The sequence below is a fragment of the Symphodus melops genome (assembly GCF_947650265.1).
Source record: "Symphodus melops genome assembly, chromosome: 15".
NCBI classification, from domain to species: Eukaryota; Metazoa; Chordata; class Actinopteri; order Labriformes; family Labridae; genus Symphodus; species Symphodus melops.
This window is the reverse complement of record NC_136705.1, coordinates 20,392,900-20,420,625: the sequence shown is the minus strand read 5'-3', so window position 1 is coordinate 20,420,625 and position 27,726 is coordinate 20,392,900. Positions and strand designations below refer to the sequence as shown.

At 40.3% G+C, this 27,726-nt stretch overlaps 3 protein-coding genes across 10 annotated transcripts; all 3 read left to right on the top strand.

The window, feature by feature from the left end:
* Nucleotides 1-7: 7 nt before the first annotated feature.
* Nucleotides 8-3,752, top strand: LOC306836109 (phosphoglycerate mutase 1-like). Its single transcript, XM_079363045.1, has 4 exons — nt 8-302; nt 1,158-1,432; nt 2,251-2,431; nt 2,519-3,752. The coding sequence occupies exons 1-4, from the start codon at nt 164-166 to the stop codon at nt 2,686-2,688; spliced, it is 765 nt and encodes a 254-aa protein (XP_079219171.1). The 5' UTR covers nt 8-163; the 3' UTR covers nt 2,689-3,752.
* A 782-nt stretch (nt 3,753-4,534) lies between these two features.
* Nucleotides 4,535-15,545, top strand: slf2 (SMC5-SMC6 complex localization factor 2). 5 transcript variants are annotated; one of them, XM_079362928.1, is made up of 20 exons: nt 4,535-4,598; nt 5,746-5,780; nt 7,000-7,163; nt 7,674-7,719; nt 8,206-9,632; nt 9,771-9,853; nt 9,947-10,060; nt 10,157-10,324; nt 11,284-11,389; nt 11,487-11,574; nt 11,665-11,806; nt 11,904-11,991; nt 12,116-12,292; nt 12,999-13,093; nt 13,175-13,262; nt 13,369-13,476; nt 13,654-13,731; nt 13,844-13,930; nt 14,635-14,703; nt 14,822-15,545. In XM_079362928.1, exons 3-20 carry the CDS (start codon nt 7,065-7,067, stop codon nt 15,098-15,100), a joined length of 3,342 nt encoding a protein of 1,113 aa, XP_079219054.1. In that variant the 5' UTR covers nt 4,535-4,598; nt 5,746-5,780; nt 7,000-7,064; the 3' UTR covers nt 15,101-15,545. The 5 variants fall into 5 exon arrangements, with proteins under 5 accessions (XP_079219054.1, XP_079219053.1, XP_079219052.1 ...); XM_079362927.1 differs by lacking the exon at nt 4,535-4,598 and adding an exon at nt 4,848-5,086 and having other exon boundaries at nt 8,209-9,632; XM_079362926.1 differs by lacking the exon at nt 4,535-4,598 and adding an exon at nt 4,848-5,086 and having other exon boundaries at nt 9,774-9,853.
* A 262-nt stretch (nt 15,546-15,807) lies between these two features.
* washc2c (WASH complex subunit 2C) lies at nt 15,808-27,710 on the top strand. 4 transcript variants are annotated; one of them, XM_079362917.1, is made up of 31 exons: nt 15,809-16,166; nt 17,237-17,380; nt 17,558-17,722; nt 17,861-17,929; nt 18,105-18,278; nt 18,361-18,454; nt 18,538-18,599; nt 18,700-18,756; nt 18,850-18,957; nt 19,044-19,128; nt 19,281-19,340; nt 19,455-19,576; nt 20,307-20,397; nt 20,515-20,568; nt 20,657-20,839; nt 20,926-21,077; nt 21,185-21,295; nt 21,855-21,938; nt 22,031-22,132; nt 22,221-22,328; nt 22,416-22,573; nt 22,705-22,822; nt 23,057-23,479; nt 24,048-24,176; nt 24,318-24,419; nt 24,552-24,626; nt 24,809-24,868; nt 25,215-25,433; nt 25,979-26,659; nt 26,748-26,919; nt 27,015-27,710. In XM_079362917.1, exons 2-31 carry the CDS (start codon nt 17,237-17,239, stop codon nt 27,158-27,160), a joined length of 4,308 nt encoding a protein of 1,435 aa, XP_079219043.1. In that variant the 5' UTR covers nt 15,809-16,166; the 3' UTR covers nt 27,161-27,710. The 4 variants fall into 4 exon arrangements, with proteins under 4 accessions (XP_079219046.1, XP_079219043.1, XP_079219045.1 ...); XM_079362918.1 differs by lacking the exon at nt 15,809-16,166 and adding an exon at nt 16,334-16,425; XM_079362920.1 differs by lacking the exon at nt 19,281-19,340 and having other exon boundaries at nt 15,808-16,166.
* The last annotated feature ends 16 nt before the right edge of the window (nt 27,711-27,726 follow it).

Genomic DNA, 27,726 nt, shown 5'->3' with positions numbered 1-27,726 from the left:
TGTGAAAACCCGGAAGTAGTAGAGTAACCAATCCACTGTATAAAACTCCGTACCGGTCTGACAGCAAGTGCGAAACTGTTTTCTTCTATAAAGAGGGAACTCCTCAACTAAACGTTCATTTAGGTTACATAGTACAGTTGAGTTGTACAGTTGTTGAATAAATATGGCTGCTTACAAGCTGGTGCTGATTCGCCACGGAGAGAGCAGCTGGAACCAGGAGAATCGGTTCTGTGGCTGGTTTGATGCAGACCTGAGCGAAACCGGAGTCAAAGAGGCTAAGAGAGGTGGACAAGCCCTGAAAGGTGAGAATGAATATGTTTTAGTTGTTTTCGCCATTCAGTGCAGTTATTTCTCTGATTATTGTCAGGCCAATGCAAGGCTCCGGTTGCGTAACCCGCATCAGAGCACGGAGCGCCCCCTGCTGGTGTCACGTGGACGACGTGCAAACATGCAGTTTAGTGCAGTTAAGTGATGCATTTATGTCGATGCACTGCTGCAGAGGAAGCCAGTTTGTGTATAAAAATATATAGGACATTTATTTGTTATTCAATCCTATGTGTATGACCTCAGAACTGATGCCACATAGACGACAAAAATACAGCTCTGCATGTCTGGTTCAGGTTTGTGTCATGGATGTTATTCACCTGTAACATACCGGTAGTCACATTCACATGGGAAGAAATCAAATATGAGCCATATATACTAAGAGACAGCCAAAAGAATTATCCTGTAGTTACACCTGAAACCTAGTGTACATTAGTCAACAGGTTGGTGCAAGAAAGTGAATCAGCACCTAATTTGCTAATCCAATAATTGCTGTTATTTTACCATTTCAATAATTTAAAAACATTTTTCATAGATCACGGTTATCGATGAGAAATAATACATAATAAAGAAAAACAATAAATGATCAAATTCAAGCATAAACTAAAGAAAGGACATTATATTATTTATTGTACATTTCATTAACTGTCATCAGTTTCATTTGTAATCTTTAACACAGAAAATACTTGGTTGTTATTATGATTATGTGTAAATTTAAAGCAGTAGGTGCTGGCTTGTTGTTCCCAAAAAGACGTGAACAAGTCTGAAAGAAATGGTCACAGATGCTGAATGCGGTCAGAGTGCATTAATCTCTGGGTTGTTTACTTTCACAGATGCCGGCTTTGAATTCGATATATGCTACACCTCTGTGCTGAAGCGGGCCACCAGGACACTGTGGCTGGTCCTGGACAGCATCGACCAGATGTGGGTGCCGGTACACCGGACCTGGCGTCTGAATGAGCGTCACTACGGAGGCCTGACTGGGTTAAACAAGGCAGAGACAGCAGCCAAGCACGGAGAGGCTCAGGTGAAGATCTGGAGGCGTTCTTTTGACATCCCTCCTCCCCAAATGGGCCCAGATCATGACTACTACACTATCATCAGCAAGGTAAGATATGATATCAACAGCATGGAGGCTTCACCACAGAACTTTTGCATATCTGGCATATTTTGAAACAGGTGATAAAGAAACTACACAAAGGCATAACAAAGGGGAGGAATGACTTGAGCTGAGTTAAACTGGCAGGACTGACCGGAGTGTTCGTAGTGAAAATATTGAACTGAAGGCCAGTTGTGTAAATCTTTTTGTTCACCACACAGTTAGCTTCAATGTCTAAATGTTTGTTTCACACAATACAACTGAGCTAGTGTTATTTAAATCCAAACCACACACTGGAGAAATAGTCCTCTGGTTTTTGGTTGTGCATGCGCCCCAATGTTATTACCTAATAGCATGAACAAGGTGAGTTAATATATGACGGGCTAGAATGAGGTCTGCTCGGTTTAAGTTCAAAGTTCAGTGGATGTGGAAACAAGCTCATCAGAAGCGAGCAGAGATAGAGATATCCACATTTAAGATATGTTTATTCCATGCCTGTAATTTACATAAAAAATATTCTTACTGATTAAACTCTTGATGTCGGAGGCCACTTAACTCATTTAACTATACCTTACTTTTGTAGTTTGCTTTAAGGCATTTTAGGCTCATGTAATTTATACTCCCCAGCACCAATGCACATTCCAACCTCAATGGACAATAACACGAAGAAGATTCATTGGGAAATCCTTCAGTGCATATCATGAACAACAGATTTTAATTTGTAAAGATGTAAAATGAAGAAATATAAAGGAGAGGTAACTGGAACTTGGACATGAAGACAATAAGTCAAGCAATAAAATGCTACACTAAGGATATCTTTTCTGCAGGATCGTCGCTACGCTGACCTTACAGAGGACCAGCTTCCTTCCTGCGAGAGCCTTAAGGACACCATCGCAAGGGCGCTGCCCTTTTGGAACGAGGAGATCGCCCCGCAAATCAAAAAAGGAAAGAGGGTGCTCATCGCCGCCCACGGAAACAGTCTGAGGGGGATTGTTAAGCACCTTGAGGGTGAGCTTCATTGTTTACGTACAGAGTTATCTTGCAAACAAACTCCTCATCACTCACAAAACTGTTTGTGTATCCCGTTACCTGTAGGAATGTCAGATGAAGCCATCATGGAGCTGAACCTACCAACAGGCATCCCCATCCTCTACGAACTCGACAAGAACCTGAAGCCCTTGAAGGCGATGCAGTTCCTTGGAGATGAGGAGACTGTACGCAAAGCCATGGAGGCTGTGGCTGCCCAGGGAAAGGCCAAGAAGTAAAGTTATAGAAAACATTTCTCTGTATGAGACAGTTAAGATTGCTGTAACAGCTGTCCTCAGATCAGTGTTTTCCACAAGACCATAACTTATTTTAGATTCTTAAACACGAGGAGTACAACCTAACCTAACTCCCTTTGCAAAGAAAAGGGATGATAGATTGCAAACAGTTGAAATATATTAAGCTCTCAATAGATTTTAAAATGACCTGTGCTGAAGAAATGATCTAATAACATTACAGCCTAATAAAGATAGCATTTTAATTTCAAAATTATATGCATACTTGAATGTCCACTTAAAAAATCCCAATAGTCGACTCAGGAGTAATATTTTGTTTGTCAGTGGTTTCACTGCCTGCTGTACAAGAAGACTGAAGACTCACCCAACTGTAGCCTGTATACTGACACTTATTTATCAAATACACTGAAGAAGTTGGACCTGTTTCTTTTATTAAACTGACTTTTGCCAGGTTTTATGAAAAACCTTTTGACTTCAAAGAGACCATTGCAAAGGGTGAACAACGTATTCCTCTTTAAGTCAATTATTTGATGCATTCCAGTAACACTTTGTAATCTCTTGAGAGCAGTACAGTTTAGACTTCAAAGCAACGTTACAGTCCTTTTCGCCTACTTTGCTTTCTAAAAGTGATATTTGTGCAGTGTGTTTAAATGTTATTTTGATGTCTGTGCTGTGTCTGACTTTCTATATTTGTGTCTTTGTATTTCAACTTTAGTAACACTGCCAAACATTGCATTTATAGCAGCATTGCAATGTAAATCCATTTGGATTTGGAGGGTAATCATACAATTTCTCAATACCACTGTGGCAGATAATTAACAGAAGATATGTCTGATCATTATCTTTAAAAGTTTGTTTGACTTCCTGTCTTTGCCTCTTTTTGTAACTGTGTTTATGTGCCTTTTATTGCAATTCTTTACATCTCACCTCACGTTGCAAGGAACAAGAAAGTGGTTTTAGAAAACAAACCTAGGTCTCTCCTCTGTGTTCGTTAAATGTATACCCAGAAAACCCTGATGTAATAAATGTAAATGGATGTATAAATCAAATTAGTTTGCTTTTTTTTATTTTATTTCTTGAATTAAGACAGCAAACATTAATCAACATGTCAGCCATGTAAATATGCCCACATTTTAAGCTACATTTCCCAGAGCAGGTACTTACAGAACACATAACAGAACAATTACAAGACAGCTACCAGGACAGTCTGGAAAAAATGTGCAGATTAATTGGACTAACATGTATAGCTTCAGTGATTGCCAGCTCAAACCACTGATCCATAGTTACATAAATGCAAGTTTCATTGGGTAGCCTGCGTGTAACTGTTTGAATTGAAAAATGTTTGTCAATCACACTCTTATCAATTACGAAAGTACATTCTGAATCATCTTGCTAAACATCTTGCTATTTTGGGCATGTACATGTGCAACGTTGTTTTTGACAATATTTAAAGGTGCACTTTGGAGTCTTGGTTAGGAAATGTGAAAGTTGGAGGAACAGATTTGGTGGCATACACAAACTGTCCTCAGAGGGAAATTTGAACACTGTCTGAAGATAAAATGCTACACGAGAAGTTAAAAGTGACCCTTTTCCTTTGAATAAATCTTGTGTATGCAGTTCAGAAAATAAAGAATAGAATTGCTTTTGGGACAAGTTTTGTATTTCATTTATAACTTCAGTTGTGTGTCAGTACACGAAAGGTACACCTTAGCGCGTTTAAGCGTAACATTGTCACAAATATGACGTTTTCACTTTCTGCAGCCAATCAGCGATGAACATTTTTTTTAACGCAGCACGCGCTCCAATGTTGATTCTCAGAAAGAAGAAACGAAAAGGTCATTTTGACATCTGTCAACACCGCTAAGGATAAACTGTTCAGAAACAGCAACGAAAACGTGAGTAAAATGTGAAAAAAATCATCTTTATAAAGTTGATTAATGAAGCACAGAACCGTTAACCTGAAGCTAATTTAATATAACAACAGTAACATCGAGTGGCTTTTGTTTGTTTTTGCCCTTAAGTAAACAACAAAAATGTCCTCCGTTGCTATTGAAGAATTTCACATGTAGCTAAATAGTCACACTAGTGTGCACTATATAGTAAGTAGGGAATGATTTCGGACACAGCTTACGTTTCAATTCATGCATAGCTGGAGCACACTTAGCGCACACAGTCTATTCTGGGCGCAACCCACAAAGCTGGACTCCAAGGTCCATGATGCATCTGTTTAATGTAGGACGTTTCTGTTGCAGGCGGGATGAGACCAGTTTGATTAAAAATGAATTGGTAGCTGTGAGTCCATAATAGTCGATGTCTGTTGTTATAAGAATACGTTGACAATCCTCACAATGAGAAGAACAACAGAGAATGAAGGAAACACTCGGTAAGAGAGCCGTCAGACTTCATTTGACATCTATTGCTCAGTGCGTTAGCGAGCTAACGGATAGCGAAACAACTTCCTGTAAAAAAAAAAAACCGACCTGAGAACGCTTCGTTTATTAACCTTCAGTTTGCTTTTCTTAGCACCCGAGTCTACAAGGAAGGGTCGTAGCTGTGGGTTACTTAATAACGCAGTCATGTTGTTGATACGATGTAAACTCGCCCCCTAACGTCAGTTTGCTTTCTAGGAAAGGTGAACTACTGTTAGCTAGCATTGTATTTACTCGTGCTAGCATAAGCACCGAGATAATCTATGACTTAGTTGGTGGTGTTTTGTTTACTCTGCCCTGCCTGACCGTTTTTGGGGTGTGCTTAACGTTATGTCAAACCGGTAAAGAGACCCAACATCCTTCCCTCTGAGCTTTTGATTGTTGTCATCTTGTTACTTGACGTAGCATGATGTGATTGGTAACAAAACAGAAGTGGACTTGCAGGTGTATTACTGCTGGCGGCCATACTCGTGGTAGCTGTTTGTTTTGCGGCTTTACACATTGGGTTTAAAACAAAAAGCATTTAGTTGCAATAGCGTCACCTTTTTTTACATTGCTGAATTGCTTTTATTGTCCACACTCATCAGTTTCTCCTTTGCGCTTTCTTTTGCAGAACATTTGCAGATTACTTCTCTCCGAGAGCTAAAGGTGGGTCACTGTGTCAGATCCTGGACTATCACAACTTGGTGTTTTTGACAATAAAGGTGCAACTTAACTTTACAGTGTGTTGAGTGTGGAAGAAAAGTTTTGTAGACGATATTGAGAAAAACACAGTCATGAAATGTGATATTTTGCAAACCTGCCCAAGCATGCACATGCAAAACCCAAAACCCGGCTTCTCTCTGCACAAAGGCATCGACTCATGATGTTCATGTTTTACTAAAACTGTTGAGATGTGTTATTTAGTTTAGTTGTAGTTTTGGAGGTAATAGTTTGTTTTGATTTTGAAATAAACCACATGTCCTTACAATGTAGGATTAAATATTCTCCTTTTACTCGACTTGCCTTTGTTGCTAATGTTGTTCAGGGCATATATCTTTAACTGGTTAAATATGCTGTAAGGAGTAATATTGGGATTGAAAATGTATTTTATTTTCTAAGTCAAGTGTTACAGCTTATTAGTTATGCATTTTGCACCTCATTTCATATCATCTAATCAATTTTTGAAGTAAGAGAAAAGCTCCGCTGTAAATAATGTTAGTTTGTCTAAATCCTTCAATGTGCATTCTTCTGATATCTAATGTTATGGTCCTTTTTATAATCATAAAGTCTCAACACTAATTTTACCTGATGTAAAAAATATCATAAGTCATTTATTTTGGTCAGTCAATTTGTAGTAATCTCTCCACTCAGTTATAGCTTTAGAAGTAGATCATTCCGAACACGCGCGTGAAAGTGTACATAGTTGTAAAAAAAAACTTGTTCTCTTAGTTTATTGAAAGAAATTGTCAACACTTACATTTTAATTAGAGGCTTCTATTAAAAGTCAAAAACAACATAAAACACAACAGTGCTTTTTCATGTGAGATTAATTAAATATGGTTTAGTAACTCTACTCATACCTATTGAAATAGAGATTTAGAGTCCAAATCTGCCCTATCGTGCTGGCACAGTTTTATAACGCTCTCATTGTTCATACACAGCCAAAACTTTACATGTATGCTGTTTTGTTTTTTGTTTTTTACAAGGTGAAAGCAAACACAAATGCAAAACAGGATTCTGGCAGATACATGTGCTTGTGAAACGTTGAAATCTAGCTGTTTCAAATAGTAAATTCAGTAACACAGGTACAACTTGAGCATTTAATTGTACCGAATAGAAAAGGTGACTGAAGACATTTTTTTCACAAATGTTCTTTGTGTTTTAGGAAAGGACTTGACCCTCCAGCAGCGCTTCTCATCCCACTCCACATCGTTTGCCAAGGAGAGTCCAATGAAACCCTCACAGGTCCCTAATCGTCTTCCTCACCCGGCCCCCAGGGGAACGTTTCCAGGTCTAAAAGCTGAGCTGTACCCAGCAACCCCTTGCCAGGTAACTTTAGTAATATCTAATGAAATGAAACATTAAGTTCTAGTTGGATGGCCGTCCATTTGCTTATGTTTACTGAAAATTGATAATAAAATGAAAACAGAAATGATCTGTTATAAATGAAATCGATAGTTTGTCAACAGCAAAATCCATCATAAGAACAAATCTCAATCCTCCAGTTTGATGACGTGATTTGGAAAGTAGTACCAACATGAGTTACTATGTTTGAACTAAAAGTGTTATCCGATTAATTTTCAGACTTCCATTAAGTCAGAATAACTTTTAGGCCTCCATCCATCTTTGCATTCACATATTGGGGTTGTTGTCTCCAAAAGAAGTTTGGATTATTTTTGACAAACATATATCATCTATGTATTTGGAATTGCATTTGCGGTGAATTTCACTTTGGGGTCATGCATGACGTAAGCACATGATCAAAGTGTGTGCAGGAGGACCTGATACTATTTTGTTGCTTAAAACATCTCTCAAATAAGTGTCTGTTTTCTGTTTTAGGACCTACGACATCGACGGACATGTTCAACTGACAAGTTTATTCCAGGTATAGTTATGAGAAAGTAATATTTCATTGAAATTATATTTGTAATGGAGCATTTAGAAGTGTTTAGATAAAATGGTAAATTTAAAAACATCCCCATGTTTCATGTTTGAAGGAGCATGTGTCCACCTGGTGAGTGCCTGCTTCTGTGTTTGCAAAAGCAAGTGCAGTGCCCAGCTTGAGTAGTGCTAATGTTGTGTTTCCAAATCCTCCTTGTTTTGATAGCATAGTTGGAGGTCACACAACAAGCATGTGCGGCACGTTTATTCTCAGCACAAAAGTGCTTCCTCCAAGCGCTCTCGAGAGCTGAGTCGGCGCTTATCTGCCTGTAAAAAAGCTTCCAGGTGGACACAAGTCCTTACACTTTTTTCTTACTAAATATCTTTTTGTCATTAAAGCAGATTTGCAGTGGACCAAAGACATTTGATGACGACTGTTAACTCTATTTGTGAAGAAAAATTGATTTTCGTTGTGTTTTTCTGTCTCCAGCAGTGGACTTGAACAGCTCTCCTCTGAAGAGGAGGAGGGAGTCTGAGGACTATGTTGACAGTGCTGTGAATCTGGGCTGTGAAAACTCTTGCAAAGCACAGACACCAAAGCCAACTGCTGGCAACTCACTGAGAACTTCACCGGTGTCTGTGCCATCATCAAGGCAATCCTTATTTTCTGAACAGTCACCTAAAACTACAGATAACCATCCTTGGAAGGAATCAGTACATGCCCAATCAACGTTCTCATCCTCACTCAGACCTACCCAGTGTTCCTACCCGTCACAGTCACTTGTACCTTGTGAACAGAGAAACCCCCCAATGGGAGCAAAGCAAGCCTATGTAGAGCATACTGAGAACCACACTCTGAGGTTAATTGATGTATTTTCCTCTTCAAAGCAAGGTGAAGAAAGTTTAAGGAAAAGACGAGAGGAAAAAAATAAATCGGGTGAATTGAGCTCTTCGTTTTCCCATCGAGTTCTGCAGAAAGATAATGGTCTCTCACCTCCTTTTCACTCAGGGAGCCACCACTCTGGTCATTCTCAGTGTAGTACATCAATCCTGCCAGTCAAGACCCCGGACAGAGGTCATCAGATGGAGGAGAATAGAAAGTTGAGCAGCTTCACCCTCGTACCAACCTCAAGACCAAATTCAGATTCTCAGAGGTCCGCATTGAAACGGAGCAAAACTGCCCATTCAAGAAAACCTGTCACAATACCAAATGATACAGATGACCTTTTCACCCCTGATCCTATAACATATGTTGTTAGCCCTGCCCATAAAAGTTCAAAGCCAAATATAGATGGGGGAGCGGTCAAACCTTCCGCCTCAGTGAAAAGTTGTTTATCCGACGAGAGCAGCCCTGTTGCCACGGTTACTGAAACGTTATGTCGCAAAATTCAGAATGCTAAAATAATTGGTTGTCCTCGTACTGGTGAGCCGAACCGCTCCTCACAGCTATCCTTATTTCCAACTGTAACTTTGACGCGAGTTAATCTTGAAAACCTTGGATCCCCTCACAGTAAGGACACTGAACTCAAAAACGATCACGTTACATTTTCAAGCAGGCAGAAACCCACAACTCACCACTCCAACAATGCGAGAGCATGCGCTCTTGAGACGGGCCCTGCTGCCTCCAGACATTCTTCTACACATCCTTGTGGTCAGTCTCCACTGCTGGAGAGGCGGGCAAGTGGAGAGAGGAGACAGCAGGTGGATGATGTGGATCCTGTAGATGTGGAGCTAGACCTGGATCTGAGCTTAGCGTTAGACATGGATCTAACTCAGAGCTCCCAAAGCAGTGAAGATGAGCAGCTGCTTTCTCTGCAGGAGATGATGGAGCGTGCAGCCAAGTCTGCAGATACCCCCGAGAAGGGAGCCTTCTCAGAGCCAGGTACACCTGGCCCTCGCAGCTGCAAGCCAAAAACTGTAAGCTCCACATGCGTGTTTACATTGTTCACAGATATCTGTATGTATGACATTGAAATCACTGAGGTGCAGAACCTGTTAAACTCGACGTATGACATGTGTCTCTCTTAACACTTGAAATGTTTTGTTTTTCCACAGCAGGCAGTGCCGTCCTACACAAAGTCAGGCAACTACAAGAACAGTCTTGACCAGATGCTGAAAGAAATTGATTCCAACAAAAGGTATAGGGTTAAAACAGGGTATAATGTTTCATAATCTTGTCAGAACTCGAGTAGTTGCACATACAATTTGTAAACTGTCTCCACATTCTGTAGATCAAAAGAGATTGAGACGCAGCTTTTGACCGCATGCAAAGAGGACCTGTTGAGAATAGCTGAATATGAGGAGGCTGAGGAGAGCCGGGAAGAGGGGATCACAACTGAACACCAGTAAGACATGCAGAAGCACTCTGACTCCCACAAAGTCCTTCACAGTGATCATCTGTAATCGGCATTTTTGTCTTTTATCTTTATCTTGTTTTCCAGGGAGTTTCTGCAGCGCTACTCGTTGATGTCAAGTGCAATCAGGGAGGTGCCTCCAGGAGAAATGGTGTTCAAGCTGGAGAAATTTGGCCAGATCTTCAACCAGAACACGCTGCAGCTGAGAAATTGCCTGCTCCCTCCAGAGGGGCCAGCTCAGAAAGCGCTTCTCTGGTGAGTTATCTTTTGGTTTTGTGTGTGTATGTACACGTTTACAACCAGCGGTCACCCTGGAAAGGGTGGACTTGTTTGTTTTTTTTTGTCCTGCTGTTTTCAATCAGGGGCCATAAATACACTCACAATGACATTATTCTCTTCAAATATGGTCATAGCTTCTCAGAATAGATCGTAGTCTGCTAACAGCAAAGTCACCTCTACAAAGTGTAACCAAACTGAACGTATTCACAGAAATTCGTACTATCAGCAACTGAATTGATGGTCTGAAAAAAAGGGTTAGGGTTAGTGAGCGGCCGCTCTCAGGCAAAGAAGTCTTATTGGTGCCAGAGGAGAATAAGAGAGGCTCAAATTACCTCTCGTTACAACCATGGTATGCAAACGAGCATCTCCGAACGCAGCCTCCTAACATTTCTAACTTGTTGTGATTTTGGACGTACCTGCAGTTATTCCTTTCAGCCTGCAGCTATGTTTGTTGTAAGAGCTGTCACTTATTGTATTTAAAATGCATTTAGAGTTTGTTTTAAAAATATATTTGTTGTTTAAATACTACAAAAAAAACAGTGATTGTACTCAAAAATAAAACATGATTCTTAACTTTATAAAGAAAACACAAGAGAATTTATTTTTAACAGTTTTATTGTCTACTTTACGAATAATATTCTTCTATAATGTGGCTTTAAACTTCTTGCCTTAAAAGAATGGTGAAAGAATCATAATACATTATGTCCCTTAGGAATTAAAAAAGATAAACCTTCTATACAGTGTGGTAATGTGTTCCAGCACTTGGAACTGCAGCATGTATTCAGCTTCTTGTTTTTTTAATTTACTGTAAAGATCTTTGAGCTTACGTCTATTCAAATGTGTTCTCAAATAAGATTCATTTGAATCAAGTAAGCCAGGGTGTTCGTTTTTTTGCTTCTTCAACATCCCTCTGCTGTTTCCCCGCCCTCTCCCAGGTCCAGCCATGCTCAGCTGAGATTACATGTATTTAGTGGATTGTTCCAGGAAGCATACGCTCATCATTCACCCTGTCCAACTCAGGTTACACGTTTTCTCTTCAAGGTAGGCTTCACTCTCACCTGAAAAAATGCCTTTATGGATTTTTCTCAAAATGTCAGTGCTTGACCCCGATTCTATGTTCTCTGTTCTGTGCTTTCAGATGATGTCAGTCCACAATGAGAGGATGTTGTCTGAAAATATACTACAGACCCTCTGTGACATAGCCTGTGTAGCTGCTTATCAAATAGGTACATTCCTTTTTTTTTCCTCATATGAGTCATTTGTTTCTCCACACTCATGCTGAGATGCTTTTTTAACGTGCTTTTACGCTTCCTCAGTTAAAAACGGAAGCCAGAAGTTTGAAGTGTGGGTGCCAAGTTTGGCTGATTTCACACTTGTCCTCATGAACATGGGAGCTTCCTTTGTTACCCTCTTTCCTTTTGAAAATCTGCAGCCTCCATTCACTGAGGGAGATTTGCTGTGAGTAATGTCACCATTTGTTTTATCGTCGCTTATTTACAAAGTTTAGTTAGTGAGCTGACCGTTGTTTATTATATTTTATTCTGTGTTTCTAAAGGGAGGATATCTACTTCATAGCAGAGAGTCCGTCCAGTACTGAGGAACAGAGCACTTTCCCTGAACACAACTGCATCAATGTCTTGAAGGTGAAAACAGATATGATAGGAACAGTCATTCCCTTGAGGAAGACAGTTTGTCAAAGATCACATTAAAGTCCACATTCATTCATTCATTCATTACTTGTTGTTTCTCTTGTGGCATCATGTGCAGTACCTGTCGTACTGCACGGGCCTCTGTCCACGGGCCTACAGCGACCATGAGCTGCTGCTCTTAATAACAGTGTTGGGAAAGGTGGGGCTGGACACGCAGCTCATCCTCCAGTCCACACTGGAGCTGTATTCTCTGCTGCACAAAATAGTCAACAACTTCAGGGACTGGAACGCCATGGTAAGTTGATGTGTGCAACACGTATATACGAGTCCTATGTACGTGAGTTCAGTTAATGGGGTTGAGGCAAATTTTTGTTTTAGCAATAAAACTCAACAGCCGTGTTTGAGGTGTAACCTGAAGCTCATTGATGTTCACGGTGGAGTCGAGGCATGGGACGATGATTCTACTTTCAGGTTTTTTATTGCCACAGGTTTCCCCTTAATTTGCAGAGTGTGTGTGTATGTTTGTTTTTGTTTTTTTATACGCACTAAGCAAAGAAAGCTGGACACAGGTCTTGTCATATGGAGAGCAAACTGAACAGTGAGCTCTGATCCTTGTTATGGTTTGGGTGAGTGGATTCACATGTGGCAGGTGTCTCTGTTGCTCCTCCTTGCTCAGGGGTTGAAGGCAGACATGAAGAATCTCAACAAGCTTATTTGTTAAAGCATGCATGACAAATAAAGTTGTTACAATACCAGATTTTAAAACTTCTATACAGTGCTGGTAGCAAACACAATATTGATAACTGTTTTGACACAGCAACAGAAATACAGACAAACCAGATCTTTAATCAATTTGCTTGGAATCATTTGTTTTTTGCAGAAGTGTATCACAACAGCCTTATCATCCATACAATAACATCTGAAAATAATATGACAGTAATAGAACTGTGAATGAACTCTGTCCTTTTAACTGGATTGGATCATTTATGATCTGTTTCTAGATGCCCAGAATCTGTTTGGCTCTCACTGATCTGACGGATGACCACCACAACATGTGCCTGCTTGTTCAAATGCTTCCCGACAACACCCGTGGAAAGTAAGTCCTTCAATCGCTTTCACATCTTCCCTCTACTTGTCTCCAATGACTTTTAGTAACTGTTCATATTTATTTCTAAAGGCAGCTTCGTCGCCATCTGAGCCTGTCCATGATCTCCAAACTGTTGGATGGAAGTTGTACTTACACACCTACAGGAGAAGAGATTCAGGTAAAAATCAGTATATAACCTGAAGTTGATTCTCTTTGAAACGTTAATGAATGTTATTAATGGCCTCACTAATCTTAAATTCTCTCCTCATCCTCGACCATGTAAGCTTTCTGAACTGAGGCGCTTCCTGCCCCGCATGCAGCCCTCGACCCTGCTTCAGAACCGGCTGAGGACTCAGAGAGAAAAGGAGGACATGGCGACCCTGGACCAACAGGTGAACACGTGGTTAATGCCTAAAACTGCAAACTTGTTTCATGAGTTGCTTTCTTATTATTGGTTATTAAATGAACCTTTTCATAAAAGTATTGGACTGAATCTTTCTGTAAGATGATGACATGCGATTTTCTTAACGTTCTGATACAAGTTTCTTGTCTTTTATTGGATATTTCAGTCTTACTACCTCTGCTATAGCCTTCTGACGTTGACAAACGAGGCTTCCAATTTTCAGATCTTCCCAGCTGATCAAAAAGTAAGGCTCCATTTCTTTCCCTTTTTTGCCTAGTGCAAAGTGATTGTTCGATTGTTTTGTCCTTTTGAGGAGAGGTATGTTATTGTTACCTTGAATCTGTCTTTGTAACCAGGAGCACATGCTGAATCTGTGCTCTGAGCTGGAAATGCATGTGAAGTGTGACATCAGAGAGAGCGAGAAACGCCTCTACCGAAGCAAGGTGAGTGTGACTTCAAACAGAAGTGACGGTGTAGTGTAAGACATTCTTACATCTTTAAAGAGCATGTTGCAGGTTGAAGACACCCGTGATCTAATCATAGGAAAGTGACTTAACAATCCGATTTGAAAGAAATTCAGAAAGTAATAAACCACAGGGAGTCCAGCTGATTCCCTGTCTGTTTAACACAAATAAACATCTGATTGTCACTAAAGCTTATATCAGTTATGTATCAAACACATATTGTACTATAAGGCTACCCAGTCGGCAACTGCACGACCAATATGCTCTTTTAAAAAAACTAATCATAAACATGTTCTTCTATTAAACATCTACAGTCAAAAACACAAATTGTACACAGATTTCACAGACTGATTTATAAATGTACGTCATATATACATTCATTTCATATTGAATAGTACATGTATAAATATAATAATGTAAACAAACATTCTACCTCTTGAAATTCGTAGATCCACTTATGTGGAGTCATAAAACCAAACTGTAAGACTTGCAGTGGTCAGTTTCTGTCGGGCAGCGTCTTTGACAGATCTTTGTTCGCATCTGCCCCAAGACTATGCTCTTAAACTTTTAACATTTTGCACTGTAAATATTTGAAAAGCTTTTTTATTCTACACCTCAGTTTAGTTGATTACCCTGAAAACACTATAGGCAGTTGGTTATGTTAATCTACCATCTCCCTCCAGGTGAAGGACCTGGTGGCCAGGATCTACACCAAGTGGCAGATACTTCTTCAGAAGACAAGGCCTCTAAATGTACGGTACCAATACACTATTATGATACTTTATTTGCACTTATTTTCCACCGAAACATAAAAACATTTGTCAAAGATTTTGTAAATTAGATTTTCTATTCTGTATGTTCTTCCTGCAGGGTAAGCTGTATGATTTCTGGCAGCCTTTGTCCGTGGATATTTTGACAAGCATCCAACAAGATCAGGAGGTGAACAGCAGTGATGAAGAAGAGGAAGACGAAGAGAAGAAAATCAGGGAAGAGAAGGAGGTCAAAATAGTGTCCAATAAAGATGAGGACGAGGGAGACGTTGAGCCAAACAGGACAGGGGGAGACACAGAGGGTCTTTTGCATAACATGGAGATGGAGGCTCAAGTCAATCAGAATCACCAGACGGAGACAGGTGATATAGTGTCATAGATTTGTATTTGTTCTCAGGGCTTGGTTTGGCGATTGCCTTAATGTTTAAGCTCAATTTGCACTGTAAGCTTGTGACTTACCTCCGACTTTGATTGTCAGCACAAATGTTACTTGTGTATTAAGAAATAAAATAATTTTGGAAGAGATCCCCAATTTTGTAAAGGGCCAAGGCCTTGTCTTCTTTTTGCTTAGTGCTGCTCAAAAATCAATTCTTGATTACCAGTAATTGTCTTTTTAAAAAAAAGAAGAAGTCAATTTTAATGTTCTTTTGGAGTGTGCAATTTGTTTAACTTTGGTTTGTATTTGTTTTATTGTTGTGTTCTACCACCTGAGTTTATTGGTTCAAATGTAGTTAATACAGAATATGGCTTCATTTCTATTTATATTAACCAACTAGTGAACTGTATATATGCCGCATAAATAAATAAACTTTTTTACATGTAAACTTAAAGTTTTGCTTTGCTTTCATCAAAACACGTCAGTGAGATATAGGCTGCTCACATCATTATGTGCAATATTTATTGCATCAACGATTTTAGATTTGCCTGGAAGAATTCTAGTTTTAACAAAAGCGTTCAAGATGAATCAAAACAACCAGTCAGAGTTGGGTTTCACACCACTAACCAATCACAGCGAGTCTAAGACGAGCGTGTGCGGGTCGCAGTGACAATGATTGGCTGCATCATGGGTATATTAATTGTACATATTCTCCATCTGAGCAACGAAATGGTTATTTTATGGCCACACAAACTGGCATCCTTTCTACGTTTACAGTTATAATCTTGATTTACTTTTTAAAGTATGACACTTAGGCAATTGGCGAACAAAAAACATTGCTCTATTTGGTTCAGCTCATAGACTGTAAATATTCAGCGTTGCACTCCACCCCACTTTTACATGGTTGCTAGGCAACGGTAGTCAGGTGACTGTCTGCAGACAGAACATGGCTGACCTGTCAGAAGACCAATGAGGAAAAGGCCAAATTTAGCATAATCGATCTTATTTTTTTACGCCGTACTGACCACCGTTGACTGTCGTGGACAGCAGTTGACCAGAGGCATACAAGGTGAGTATCGAAGCGCTTACATTTGTAATAATACAGTACTCTGTGTTGGTCTGAACAGCGGGAGCTAACGTTGGAGTCGACTAGCTGAGTAAAGCTAGCTAGCTACTAGCCAAACAGTCCCCGCTTTCTCCTGCAGAAGAAAGTCTCATGAATGTGGAAACTCGCTGAAGGAAATGGGATTTAGGCAACTTTGTGTGGCCGCAACAAGTTATCTTTGGCAATTTGTAATGCTGTTGCTAGCGGACACGTTTACTGGGATGTAAGTGTATTATTGATTTATTAGTTAAGAGGAAGATATCGTTACAAGTATTGGATTTTATCTTGTAGTATTTGAGTGGAGACCTACGTCAGTTTGCAGACGCACACACAGACCCCCTTTAGCAGCAAATGTAGAGGATCAACACTTGGTATTGTATTGCAATCTGATAGTATTTGGACATTGATACATCGTGTCAAAGAGAGATCTAAACCTTTGTACATGAAGCAGTCTTTCACATTGATTGTTTAGTGAGTGGGAGGCATGGCCGGCCTTGATTTATTGAGATCCTCTTGCCCTGATTCTGTGGAGAAATGCCAAAGTCCTGTAACAAACCTGATTTTCTGTGACTGGTGTTGTTGCTGTTGTTGTTGTTGTTGTTGTTGTTGTTGTTGTTGTTGTTGTTGTTGTTGTTGTTGTGTTAAGGATAGAAACAGGATCAAACCTTATGAATGCGTTTAGGTTGATTTTAAACAGTTGCAGTGTTTTGCCATTTCCACGAGAGTTTTTAAGCATCAAAAGTGTGGAATACATTTAAGGTATCCTGTATTTCTAGATAATTTTAAAAGTTTGTTGTTTGGTCTTTTGGAAATGTGTACAACACAGCCCAATATATACATGTGCTGACAAATATTACATCCACCAAGCTATAAAATGTATACACTCTCTTCTGTCATGAGACACAAATGAGACTAGCTTCAACATATAAATTAAAAAGACATGCTGGACATAATATATAAATGATCATCTGTTTAAAAAGCTTTGTTGTTGGGAGTGTTGATGGGTTTAGTAAGAACTAATTATCTGATTTCAGATGAGCGAGTTTCCGGAGCGAATAGCAAATGGCCTAAGCAGGAGTAAACACTTAGAGAAAGATGCTCAAATTTGGGAGAGGCCGTGGACACTGGAAGAGATGCGGCAGAGCAGTGCCAACTGGTCCCTGGCAGCCGACTCCGGGGTAAGCCAGAAAATTCTTCACCTGCTCCGCAAGAAATTCCAAGACAACAGATTATTGTCACTATCTTATTGATTTTAACTGTAACCAGTTGAAATGAAGTGTACTTTGTTCTGCTGCACTGTATGGACGTAACTAACTAAGCGATTGTTGCTGTGTTTTGTTTTCCTTTCTTTACAGCTCTTCCTCTTCCTCCAAGACTTCTCCCACAGAATGCTCTCAAAGACTCATGAGATTGAAAAGCAGTTGGACAGTCTGATCCGTGACACCAAGGCCACAGACAGCTGCTTGCACTCTGTCTTTAACGACTTCCTCATGCTTTCCAATACACAGTTTATAGAAAATGTAATGTTTATATTTCAGCGGGTTGTTTGTACTTCCTTCTTCTGTGTGTTATACGTGAACTCTGACAAATAAGTATGCTTTTGTGTTGCACGGTGTCTTGTGGTGAAAATGGTCACCTGACTTTGTTTTCTGTTTCAGAGAGTGTATGATGAAGAGGTGGAAGATGCTGTTCCCAAGACTGAAGCTTTTGAGAAGCAGCCTGAACAGGTATGAAGAATTCATCCATCTAACTTCTAAGCTTTCCTGGCATAGATGACAACTTTTAGCAGCCATTGTAAAACTATGTATGTAATGCTTTTCAGGGTTATTAAGACATGGCACTGTATACTTTATCAACAAGTCTGGTAGTGTCCCATAAATGGCCTTTATATTTCCCACTAAGGAGAAAACTCGAGAGCAGAAAGAGGCAGAGTTGATCCCTAAGATGCAGGAAGCTGTGAACTACGGTTTGGGCGTCTTGGAGTCAGCCTTTGAGCATCTGGACATCAAAGCTGGAAACTCTGACTCAGAGGACGAGGACCTCACAGACAGAGTGGAGGCTATCCTGGAGCCAAAGGTGGGCTGTTTAACTTGAACTAGAGATCGGCATTATTGTACTTTAGCCTACACTGTTGATTTTATTTTCCTTTTGTCTTTAGGATCTTTATGTAGACAGGCCATTACCATATCTGATCGGTTCCCAGGCCTTTATGGAACAAGAGGATGTAGGACTTGGCGACCTCTCAAGTGATGGTAAGATGGTTGTGATGCCTTCTAAAGGCGATGCTACTTGATATTGTTTTTTTTTTTCTTCATGGGTATGATTTTCTTTTCAGAGATGTCAGTTGACAGTGACCGAGACAGCGTCATTGAGAGTGAAGAAGGAAAAGAAGCCGTTGTAAGCTCCTTTGTTCCTTTCCTTGTCACTGTTTAATTATGCACGTTGTCCAAGACTCATACCTCACCTTATTGTATTGATGTATATATTCATTTCACAGCAATCAGACGATGACTTTATTCAGGAGGAGGATGACGATCACAATAATTTCAAGAAGGTAAGCATGCTTCATGCTCACCATCACATAAAAGATGTAAATCCACAGCTACATGATGATGTTCTAATATCCACCCACATTTGCCCCACTTAGAAGTCGTCCATGTTGAGTTATGATGATGATGATGATGACGAGGAGGAGGACGATGAAGATTCTGATATATTTGGAGAATCGGATAGGGATGATGATGAGGACTCAAAGGTAAAACATTACTCGAGTAGTGAAGAGATGAAATCCTTCAGGTATGCCGCTACCTCACAGTGATGTCATTTTCCCGTCACGTTCAGAACACAGGCCCGTCGTCTTTTGCTGACGAGCTAGCCGCCCGAATCAAAGGCGAACCAATTAAGAAACCAGAGGGAGATCGTGCATGTAAGTCACATTCATGATAAACCAATGAGTAGCATATCATCTCACTTTTGAATTCACATCACGTCTTTTTTGCCATCACACGTCCTATATTATTTATGTAATGAGTGTCGTGTTTGCATGTGCATGCTCATGGGTTTTGTGTTTCTTGAAAGCAATAACATCTAAGAAGAAGACTAAAGGCAGAAAGGAAACAAAGCCTGTAAAGCCTCAGGGTAGGGCCGTCATCGATCACCAAATCCAAACATTCAAACATTTTCTGTTTCGTTTTGCTTGAGTCATTGCATGAGTCTGTTACCTTACTTTGTTTATATGCCCTGAAACAACAGCGGAAGAGGACAGTGATGACATATTCAAGCCACCGAAGATGGATGATGACGACCTGTCGCCGTTTGGAGGGAAAAGTGGCCTCTTCAGTGGAGGGAAGGGTCTGTTTGATGACGATGACGAGGTACAGCACACTTATAGTAAAAGCGCTAATCTCTTTTTAAGTGAAAGTATCCTTTATTCTATAGTAAACATCCAAAATAAAAGTTAACACGCATCATCATAATATAATATATTATAATGTAATGTAATGTAGTATAAATACATGAAACAGTATGTTATTCATAATTACAGTAAAACTTCAAATAAAAGTCCATCCCCATTTCAAGCCTGCTCCCTTTTCCTGGCCTGGTGTTGCTGCATGTTTCCACAAATAACGCAGGTCTCACTGAGAAGCCCTCATGCTTCTAATGCTGATTGGTTTACAGATCAAACACAAGAACACCAATGTTTAATCGTTCATCTTCAATTTTAATGCGTTTACACAATGCTTTAAACAGCTGTAGATGTCCTGATGTTGACACAGCTCTATGGGCCTGCACAGGAATCTCACTCTCCCTGTCTGTTTGACAGAGATGGGCTGTTTTACAAATCAAGAACAAATAAGGGATTCATAATTCAACTACATTCAATTTCAACATTCCAACTTTCCCATCTTTGCTGTGCACAAAGTCATTTTTAAAAGATTAAAGGCATGTCTCATATTGATGCCAGTCAAAAGGCAGGGTCATTTTATAGACTGGTGTAAATTAAAGCTCAGATGTAATTTAAAGTTTTATGTTATAGTTCAAGTCAACATTAGATCAACTTTGGACAGTTATTTCATAGGTGCTGTGTTGTGTTCTGTCTTTCAGGGTGATCTTTTCTCTGACGCACCCAAACCTCCTGTATCTCAAGAGAAGAAAGCTCCGAGTGACAGCATGAAAACCACAATCCAAGCTGCAGGTAAGACGGCCTTTCTGGGTCAATATGTAGAAATTCATAAATGTTAGGAAGATGGTTTTAAAGCTTTAGAAACAAACTTGACAAGCACATGCCACATAACTGATCTTTCCGTCCAAGAATCTGACAAACCTGCGAAGAAGATTCCAGCTGGTGCCATTTCAATATTTCCAGGTAATAGGGTTTGCTTGTATGACGGCTCATATAAGTTTCTTGTCTTGTTCATTATTTTGAACTAAACCAAATGACTTTCTCTCTTCAGATAACAGCCTGTTCAGTTCAGCAAACAACTCTGATTCAGTGGAGAGCAAAGAAAATGGAACTGCTCCCAGGCAGGCTCCTACAGCAGCTGGTGTTGTGGGAGGAGGTGGAGGTCTGTTTGATGATGAGGAGGAAGAGGAAGATGACTTCTTCAGTGGTAAAAGCTTGATGAAATCTGACCCTGGTAAGTGTTTGAGAATTCACACGCAGGTTTTGTCACAATCTAAGTTCATCGTGGGACTGTGAGCTGATTATTTTTCTCTTTTTCAGCCGGACAGGAGAAACCAAAACCCAAGAAAGCGATTGACCTTTTCGATGAAGATGATGAGGATGGGGACATTTTCAGTGAGAAGAACAGTGTGAAACCTGCTCAAAACAAGAAGGAGGTGGTGGAAGAGCCAGTTAAACATCCTGAGAAAAAGGTGAAGTTCAACACATGTTGAATAAGTGGGGTTTTTTTCTAACATAACCACAAAGTGTGATCGTTGTTCATGATGATTTTATGTTTCATTTGTTGTCCTTGCTGTAGCTGCCTGCTGGGGCCATCTCCATGTTCGGCCCTGGAACTAAAAACTTGCTCATAGAGGGCCTGAAGAAGCGCCAGCAGTCAACCAGCGAGGAATCTGAGAAATCTGAGGAGGTCTGAATGAAGCATTGTCTAACAGTATCCTCCAGATAAACATCACATTTGTGTGTTTTTGCAAGCTAAATTGGAGGTATTTCCACCAAAAAAAGAGTCTGTTAAGCTTCAATAACCAGTGTGCAGAGGTTATATATTCTAAATTGATTTAGTACTGCCTTGTATTATCAACTGCTGCAGACCACAGTGTGTTATCAGTGTTTTTCTGCAGAGTTATACCAGTCTACTTTTTCTTTTAAGGTTCTTACAATATCTCAGGGAAATCAAAGATTTTCAGGCATGGGAGCCACTGAATGAACAGACCTAGCTGCTGACAGTATATTGATGTTTGCTCAGAGTGCCATATTCGAGAGCAGTCAAGGAAAATGCCAAATTCGATTTTTGGTTTTAAGTGAGCTGTTGGCCTTTACTTCTGATGACATATTTCAATCCCCTTCGCTCCGTGCCAGTATTTTCTTTACAAAAAAAAAAACAAAACAAAAAAAAGCCCTCTACTCCATGGAAGATGTTCTAATTAATAAACTTTTTTATATTGAGTTTCCATTTTTGTGCATTTCAGAACGGGGCTGCTCCAGATGCTGGAAAAGCTGCTGTCAGTCCCGCTCAGACTAGAGGCCTTTTCTCTGATGATGAAGACACACTGGTGGGGCTCTCAACCTTCCATGCAAAAAAAGTGATTACGGTAATAAAGTATCAGTAACTTTTAGTTACACTGTATGTATTTGCATTCCATAGGGATTTCCAACCATCACTAAGAGCCAGTCCATGCCTGAACCTTCAAGCCAGAACAAAAGCAGCAAAGCCCCTCTGTCATTATTCGATGAAGAGGAGGAAGAGGTGAAATAACTTATTTACATTTCCCAAGCTTGCAAAACGGACTTACTGCTGTGAATACAGTGTGATAACGTGGTCCTTTACCTTGCAGGATCTGTTTGCATCTGCAGCGAAGTCTAAACCAAAACCCAATCAAGCTAAAGCCTCCACACCGCAGCCCAGCAAGGCTTTATCCAGCTCCCTCTTCAGTGATGATGAGGTATGCAAGGAGGATCTGCTGCTTACTTTATATATCGAGAAAAAAGAGAAATATGATCAATCGTTTTGCTGAATGTTTGAATGGCAGGACCAATGGCTAAGTTCCAAAAATGGCCCAGAGAAGTTGGGAGGGATGAAGCCCAGTGCCAGTGCCCCCTCCAGTCTCCCTAGTGCCAAAACGTCTCACAAAAGCAGCCTGTTTGATGACGATGATGATGACCTGTTTGCTCCAACAAAAGAGTCGAGGTATTTACTTTTCAATCCATAACAAAAAATACCTTTCATCACATTTCACAGCACAAGGTACTCTTCTTCCCCCCAGAGTCGTGCTGCCCTGCATTCTTATCCATCCTTTTGTTCTTCTTCTCCTCAAACAGTCAGAAGAAACCTCAGAGAGTTGCTCTCTTGTTTGAAGATGAGGGCGATGAAGATAAAGGATCTCTCTTTGGCGTCAAACCTGCCGTCAACACAATCAGCGCAGCCCCAGCCTCTAAAGTGAGCGTGCTAACTTATTTATGGTCTATTATTTTTTTGAAAAACAATGTTGTTTTGAAGGCTTCAAAGGCTTTGAAAAAGTATTTTAACCTGAGCTGGTCTGTCTGGAAGCTGTTATGATGAAGTTTGAACGAAAGCAGAAGGGTATCACATTTATTATGGTTAATGTTATACACAATTTAATTTGCAGTGACCAGTTTTAGATTTAATTATTGTAATCCCTGTATCTTTCAGGCACCTGCTCTGTCCGATCAGTCGTCCTCCTTGATGGAGAAATCAGAGGAAGTTGCTGCGTCTCGAACAGATGACAAGCCTTCAGAGCAGGAGAAACCTGCAGCAAAGACCCCCGAGCTGCTCCCATCATTGTCGCCCTCACCGCAAAGCAACAAAAGTAAAAAGAAACCTGCAGGTGCAGTAAGTCTTTTTGGGGGAGTCGACATTTTTGCGAGCCCTCAGACGAAGAGCCTGTTGGATGACCAGGACGACGGCTTGTTCACTAAGGATAGCCCACCAATAACTGCAAAGAAGGAGGAGAGGAAAGAAGACAAAGTCAAAATTAACACAGTCAGTCTGTTTGATAATGAGGAAGAAGATGATTCAGATTGGAATGATTCGATCTTCACTCCCAGTAAACCCACAGCAAGAAACACACTCAAGGTTTGTATAGCTGTTTTTTCACACAAGCATAACATAACTAAAAACCTGAATTGTTTAGGGTAAGCTCTATGTGGGAACTGATTATTATTATTTTATTTTATTTTTTTTACCCTGACTTTACTCAGACTTTTTACTGAGCATCTGGGTGAGCAGATGTGTGAACGCAGCAGATAATATTCAGCTACATTCATTGCAAGTGAGCGAGCGGACGGGTGGGGCTCATGACAGTTAGATCACACTGTCAGTGTATGACCAGCGGGATCTTCTCGCATGTAATGAAGCAGCTTCATGCTCTTCTGCTTGCAAGTATTGCAAGTTATTTTCCACTCATTTCATTGACACTAATTATTTCCCACTACACATAACATTGACATAAAGGCAAAATGTCAGAATCTGTCGCTTCGTCCACAATTTGGGATTTTCACAAAATCTTTTCTTTCAACGTTAAGTCTTTCTATCTGAGAACCACCCCCACCACCAGAATGCATCTGTGATAGAAGCGTATGGTTTACAATTAACCTCCAGAATAGTGAGAAAGATTGATTTGGTTGCATATTTTTCTTCCCAGCCTGCAGAGGAGCGACAGCAAACAAAGAGCACCGGTGTGTTCCAGGACGAGGAGCTGCTGTTCGATCAGACGCAGCAGAAGGACAACGACCCAGATGTTGACCTCTTCGCCACCTCAGGAAAAGCCGCGGTTAGTTGATCGAACTGATCTTATCAGCTTGAACATGTGCTTCTTTTCTCTACGCTAGTCAAATGTTTCACTCAGCTGCTCACGGTGTTAAAATGCATGTTCCACTCGAGAGTAAGGACACAACTGTGTTTTTCCTTTTAGAGCTCCAAGCCCAGCTCAGTGAAGCCAGCAGCACAGAGTCTGTTTGCAGATGAAGAGGAGGAAGACCTCTTTGGCTCCATCAAGCCCAAAACTCCCCCTCCAGTAAACGTTTATTTTATTTTTTTCTGAAGTTATTAAGTGTTAAGCTGGATTCCCACATAACTCAGCCCAGAATTGCAGGTCAGTGGGAGAATGTTTATCCCTCTGTTCTCCTTTTTTCCTCTGTAATCTCAGAAAGTAGCTGAGAAGCCGAGTAAACCTTCTGACAAAGCACCACAAGCAAGTCAAGAATCTGTAGCAGAGATTAAGGTGAGTTCATTTTCAGCACATGGACCAACATACATGTGTCCATATGGTGTTCTATTTCAGGATTATTTTTGATTGTTTTATCAGATTAGTGATTGACAAATAAACTATATACATGTCTATCATAGCAAAAGAAATAACTCCATTGTCTGAAGTTCTGAACCTGCTGTAATCTGACCACACAGAAAGCTGCACCAAGTGTTGTAAAACCTAAAGATGCCTCATCAAGGATTGGGAAACTTCAAGTAATCTTTTTTGTGTCTTTTAATTAGATTTCTTCATTTTTTCCCTCTGATTCCTTCTGAAGGAAGGACTTCTACGTTCTCCCTTAAATTGTTTCTTTTCTCTTGGCTTCTTTATATTTCTACCTTAGCTTTGACTGCTGAAATGAAGATTATCATTGTCTCTTTGATTTTCTCCATACTGGAAGAACTTGCTCACTTCATCTGTAGATGAAACTACATCTTGCTCTTACCTCGTTTCTGTCAACAGTGCTAGCTTTACTTTCCTCTGAATGGTCTGCTGCTTGGAACCACTCTCAGGCAGACGGGCTATAAATCAATTAACAATTGATTGTGATTTTTTATTCAGGCCAATCTGATGATCAACCCTGCTGCGTTGCTGCCTGGGGCCATCCCCACTTTGCCAGGGAGTGCCTTCCCTGGCACGGGCCCCAGTTCCTCTTCTGGGGTGTCCAGCTCCAGTCTGAGTCCCAGCCCTGTCACGACTCCTGTAGCCAAGGCTGGCAGTGAGGTAGCAGTGAGCTTTGACACTCCAGTCCAGGCTACAACTCTGCAGAGTGCAAACAAGGTAGGTTTTGGGTCCTTGAGTGTAATACCTGTTGTTTAGAGATGCATGTTTCTCTAACCATAGCTTAACATTACACCCCTGAAAATAAATATATAAAGCTCAATTACAACTAATGCAAGACTCTGCTGCACCTATTATTTATTACTACCAGATATACAACACACGTAACACTAACTTTTAAGTCTCTGCTCTGGCAGCGTGTTTGCTTTTAGCCCAATTTAATTTTTTTTGGTTTATAATGATCTTTGTCCTATTCTATTGTTAGGTGGGCCTTCAGCTCATGAACTCTCAGGTCGTTTCGTGGCATTTTTATCAAACTCCAAAAATATCAGACAATGTAGAGAAGCCTTTTATAACTCCTAGGACTTGAGGGCGGCAGAGAAAGTAGATAGTTTTAACTTTTTAGCTTGGGCTTTAATGGAGCTTAATATACTTCTGTTACTTTTTTCATTAAACAGCACGTTTTCTTTTACTAAATACTGCTTTACAAATAATGTAATTTTTAATGATTCATTGATCGTTATTACAAATCATCTGTCCTGCAGAGTCGTGCTAAAGGTCCTGCACAGCGGAGACCCCAGTCCAGAGCAGCTAGGCAGCAAGAAGCCCAGAACTCTGTGGTGGATGAAAAACAGACCCTGACCGAAAACCTCAGTCCGCCTGGTTTAGTCTCGCCTTCACCAGACAAGTCAGGTCAGACGCATGCCAGTCCCACACTACCTAACTCAGCTGCACCTACAGCCTCGCCCACCTCCTCAAATTCTCAGTATTCGCTCCCTGAAACCTCCTCAAGACCTTTTGCACTGACACTGCCAGTATCCACAAATGATGGAAAGAAAGACTCTAGTAAAGATGGCCGCAGTACCAAGGTGCTGCCTTTGTCTGACGAGGATGACCTTTTTGGCTCAGACAGTCTGTTTGGGGTCCCAAACACACCCTCCACTAAACAAACCACCCAGACTTCAACACCTCTGGCCAGTAGCGAAGTGGGACTGAAGAAAGACACGGACAAAAGCACACTCCCGTCCATTTTTGATGACAGCATCAACGACCTTTTCCAAAAGGTTAAGCCAAAGTCAACGATTAAGACACCAATGGCCTCGTCATTTTTGGAAGAAGACGACGATGAGGACATCTTTGGAGTGAGCAACCGCTCCACGCCCTCATCCACAAATAGTAAAGACATCAACAACAGCAGCACTTCTTTGAAGCAGGACATTTTCCAGGTAATTTGTGTTCTAACTTGATGGGAGAACATTCAAAGTATTCTGTCCCTTTACTTTTCTTCACTGTGTTTTTTTTTTTCTCGTTCAGGATGAAGTAACCATCGTGCCTAAAGCTGACAAAAAGCACAAAGACAAGACGATTGATGCCAGCTTGTTTGACGACAACATTGACATTTTTGCTGACTTGACGGACTCGTTAAAGCCGAAACAGAAGTCCAAAGCAAAGGGAGAGACCAAGTCGATATTTGATGATGACATGGGTAAGCAACCCTAAAACACATGCATGTGTTGTCTTGTAATGTAGTTTTTTTTATTTTATTTTTTTACATATTCTGTCCATTTCTCCTCTTTAAAGATGACATCTTCTCACCAAGCGCGGTAAAAACAGTCACAAAGGCTCCAAACAAATCAAAGAAGACGCCACCGTCTCAGGAGAGCATTGCAGCAGCTGATTCAAGCAACATCTTTGATGATCCACTAAACGCTCTTGGTGGGAACTGATTCAAGTAGCCAGATTTGTAAAATTGTGAATTAAATCTTTTGTCATGTGGATGGCTGAACGATTGGAGATCGGATATACACTGTTGATAGAGTATTTATTCATATGGATTCATATAAATACTGTGGCATATTTTTTTTTCCAGATAAAGTCTCAAATGAAAATAATTTCAGTCATCTTCCAACAACACTTCCAAAATCATCTCTGCATCAGATCATATTATGTAACAGTTAATGTGTACTGTTAATCTTTATTATACATGATAGCACTTTATAAGCATACCATATGCTTAGCCTCAAAGCCTGCAGAAATTAACAGTAAATTGTTGTTTATGTTGAAAATGTTTATTGTTCGGCTTTTCCATGTTGAGATTCCCTGTCTTTGAGTTTGTGCCATATCATGGTTATGAGAAATCAATGTTTACTCAATGTCTTAGGCATTTTGACCATGTTTTTATTAATAGAAAGTTCATCAATTTCTTAACTTTGGCTCTGATATAAAGGAAATTCATTTTTAATAACTAAAAAGAAACATATTTTATGCTATCTGAAATGTGTGTCATTATTTC

Excerpts from the sequence above, each read along its gene's own strand:
- washc2c (XM_079362917.1), top strand. The coding sequence starts at position 17,237 with ATGAGCGAGTTTCCGGAGCGAATAGCAAATGGCCTAAGCAGGAGTAAA. Across the intron at positions 17,723-17,860 it reads ATACACAGTTTATAGAAAAT|AGAGTGTATGATGAAGAGGT; the intron begins GTAATGTTTATA and ends TTTCTGTTTCAG. Across the intron at positions 24,869-25,214 it reads CAAGGATTGGGAAACTTCAA|GCCAATCTGATGATCAACCC; the intron begins GTAATCTTTTTT and ends TTTTTTATTCAG.
- slf2 (XM_079362925.1), top strand. The coding sequence starts at position 5,052 with ATGAGAAGAACAACAGAGAATGAAGGAAACACTCG. Across the intron at positions 13,263-13,368 it reads CTACAGGAGAAGAGATTCAG|CTTTCTGAACTGAGGCGCTT; the intron begins GTAAAAATCAGT and ends CGACCATGTAAG. Across the intron at positions 13,732-13,843 it reads TCTTCCCAGCTGATCAAAAA|GAGCACATGCTGAATCTGTG; the intron begins GTAAGGCTCCAT and ends CTTTGTAACCAG.
- LOC306836109 (XM_079363045.1), top strand. The coding sequence starts at position 164 with ATGGCTGCTTACAAGCTGGTGCTGATTCGCCACGGAGAGAGCAGCTGG. Across the intron at positions 303-1,157 it reads AGGTGGACAAGCCCTGAAAG|ATGCCGGCTTTGAATTCGAT; the intron begins GTGAGAATGAAT and ends TTACTTTCACAG. Across the intron at positions 1,433-2,250 it reads ACTACACTATCATCAGCAAG|GATCGTCGCTACGCTGACCT; the intron begins GTAAGATATGAT and ends TCTTTTCTGCAG.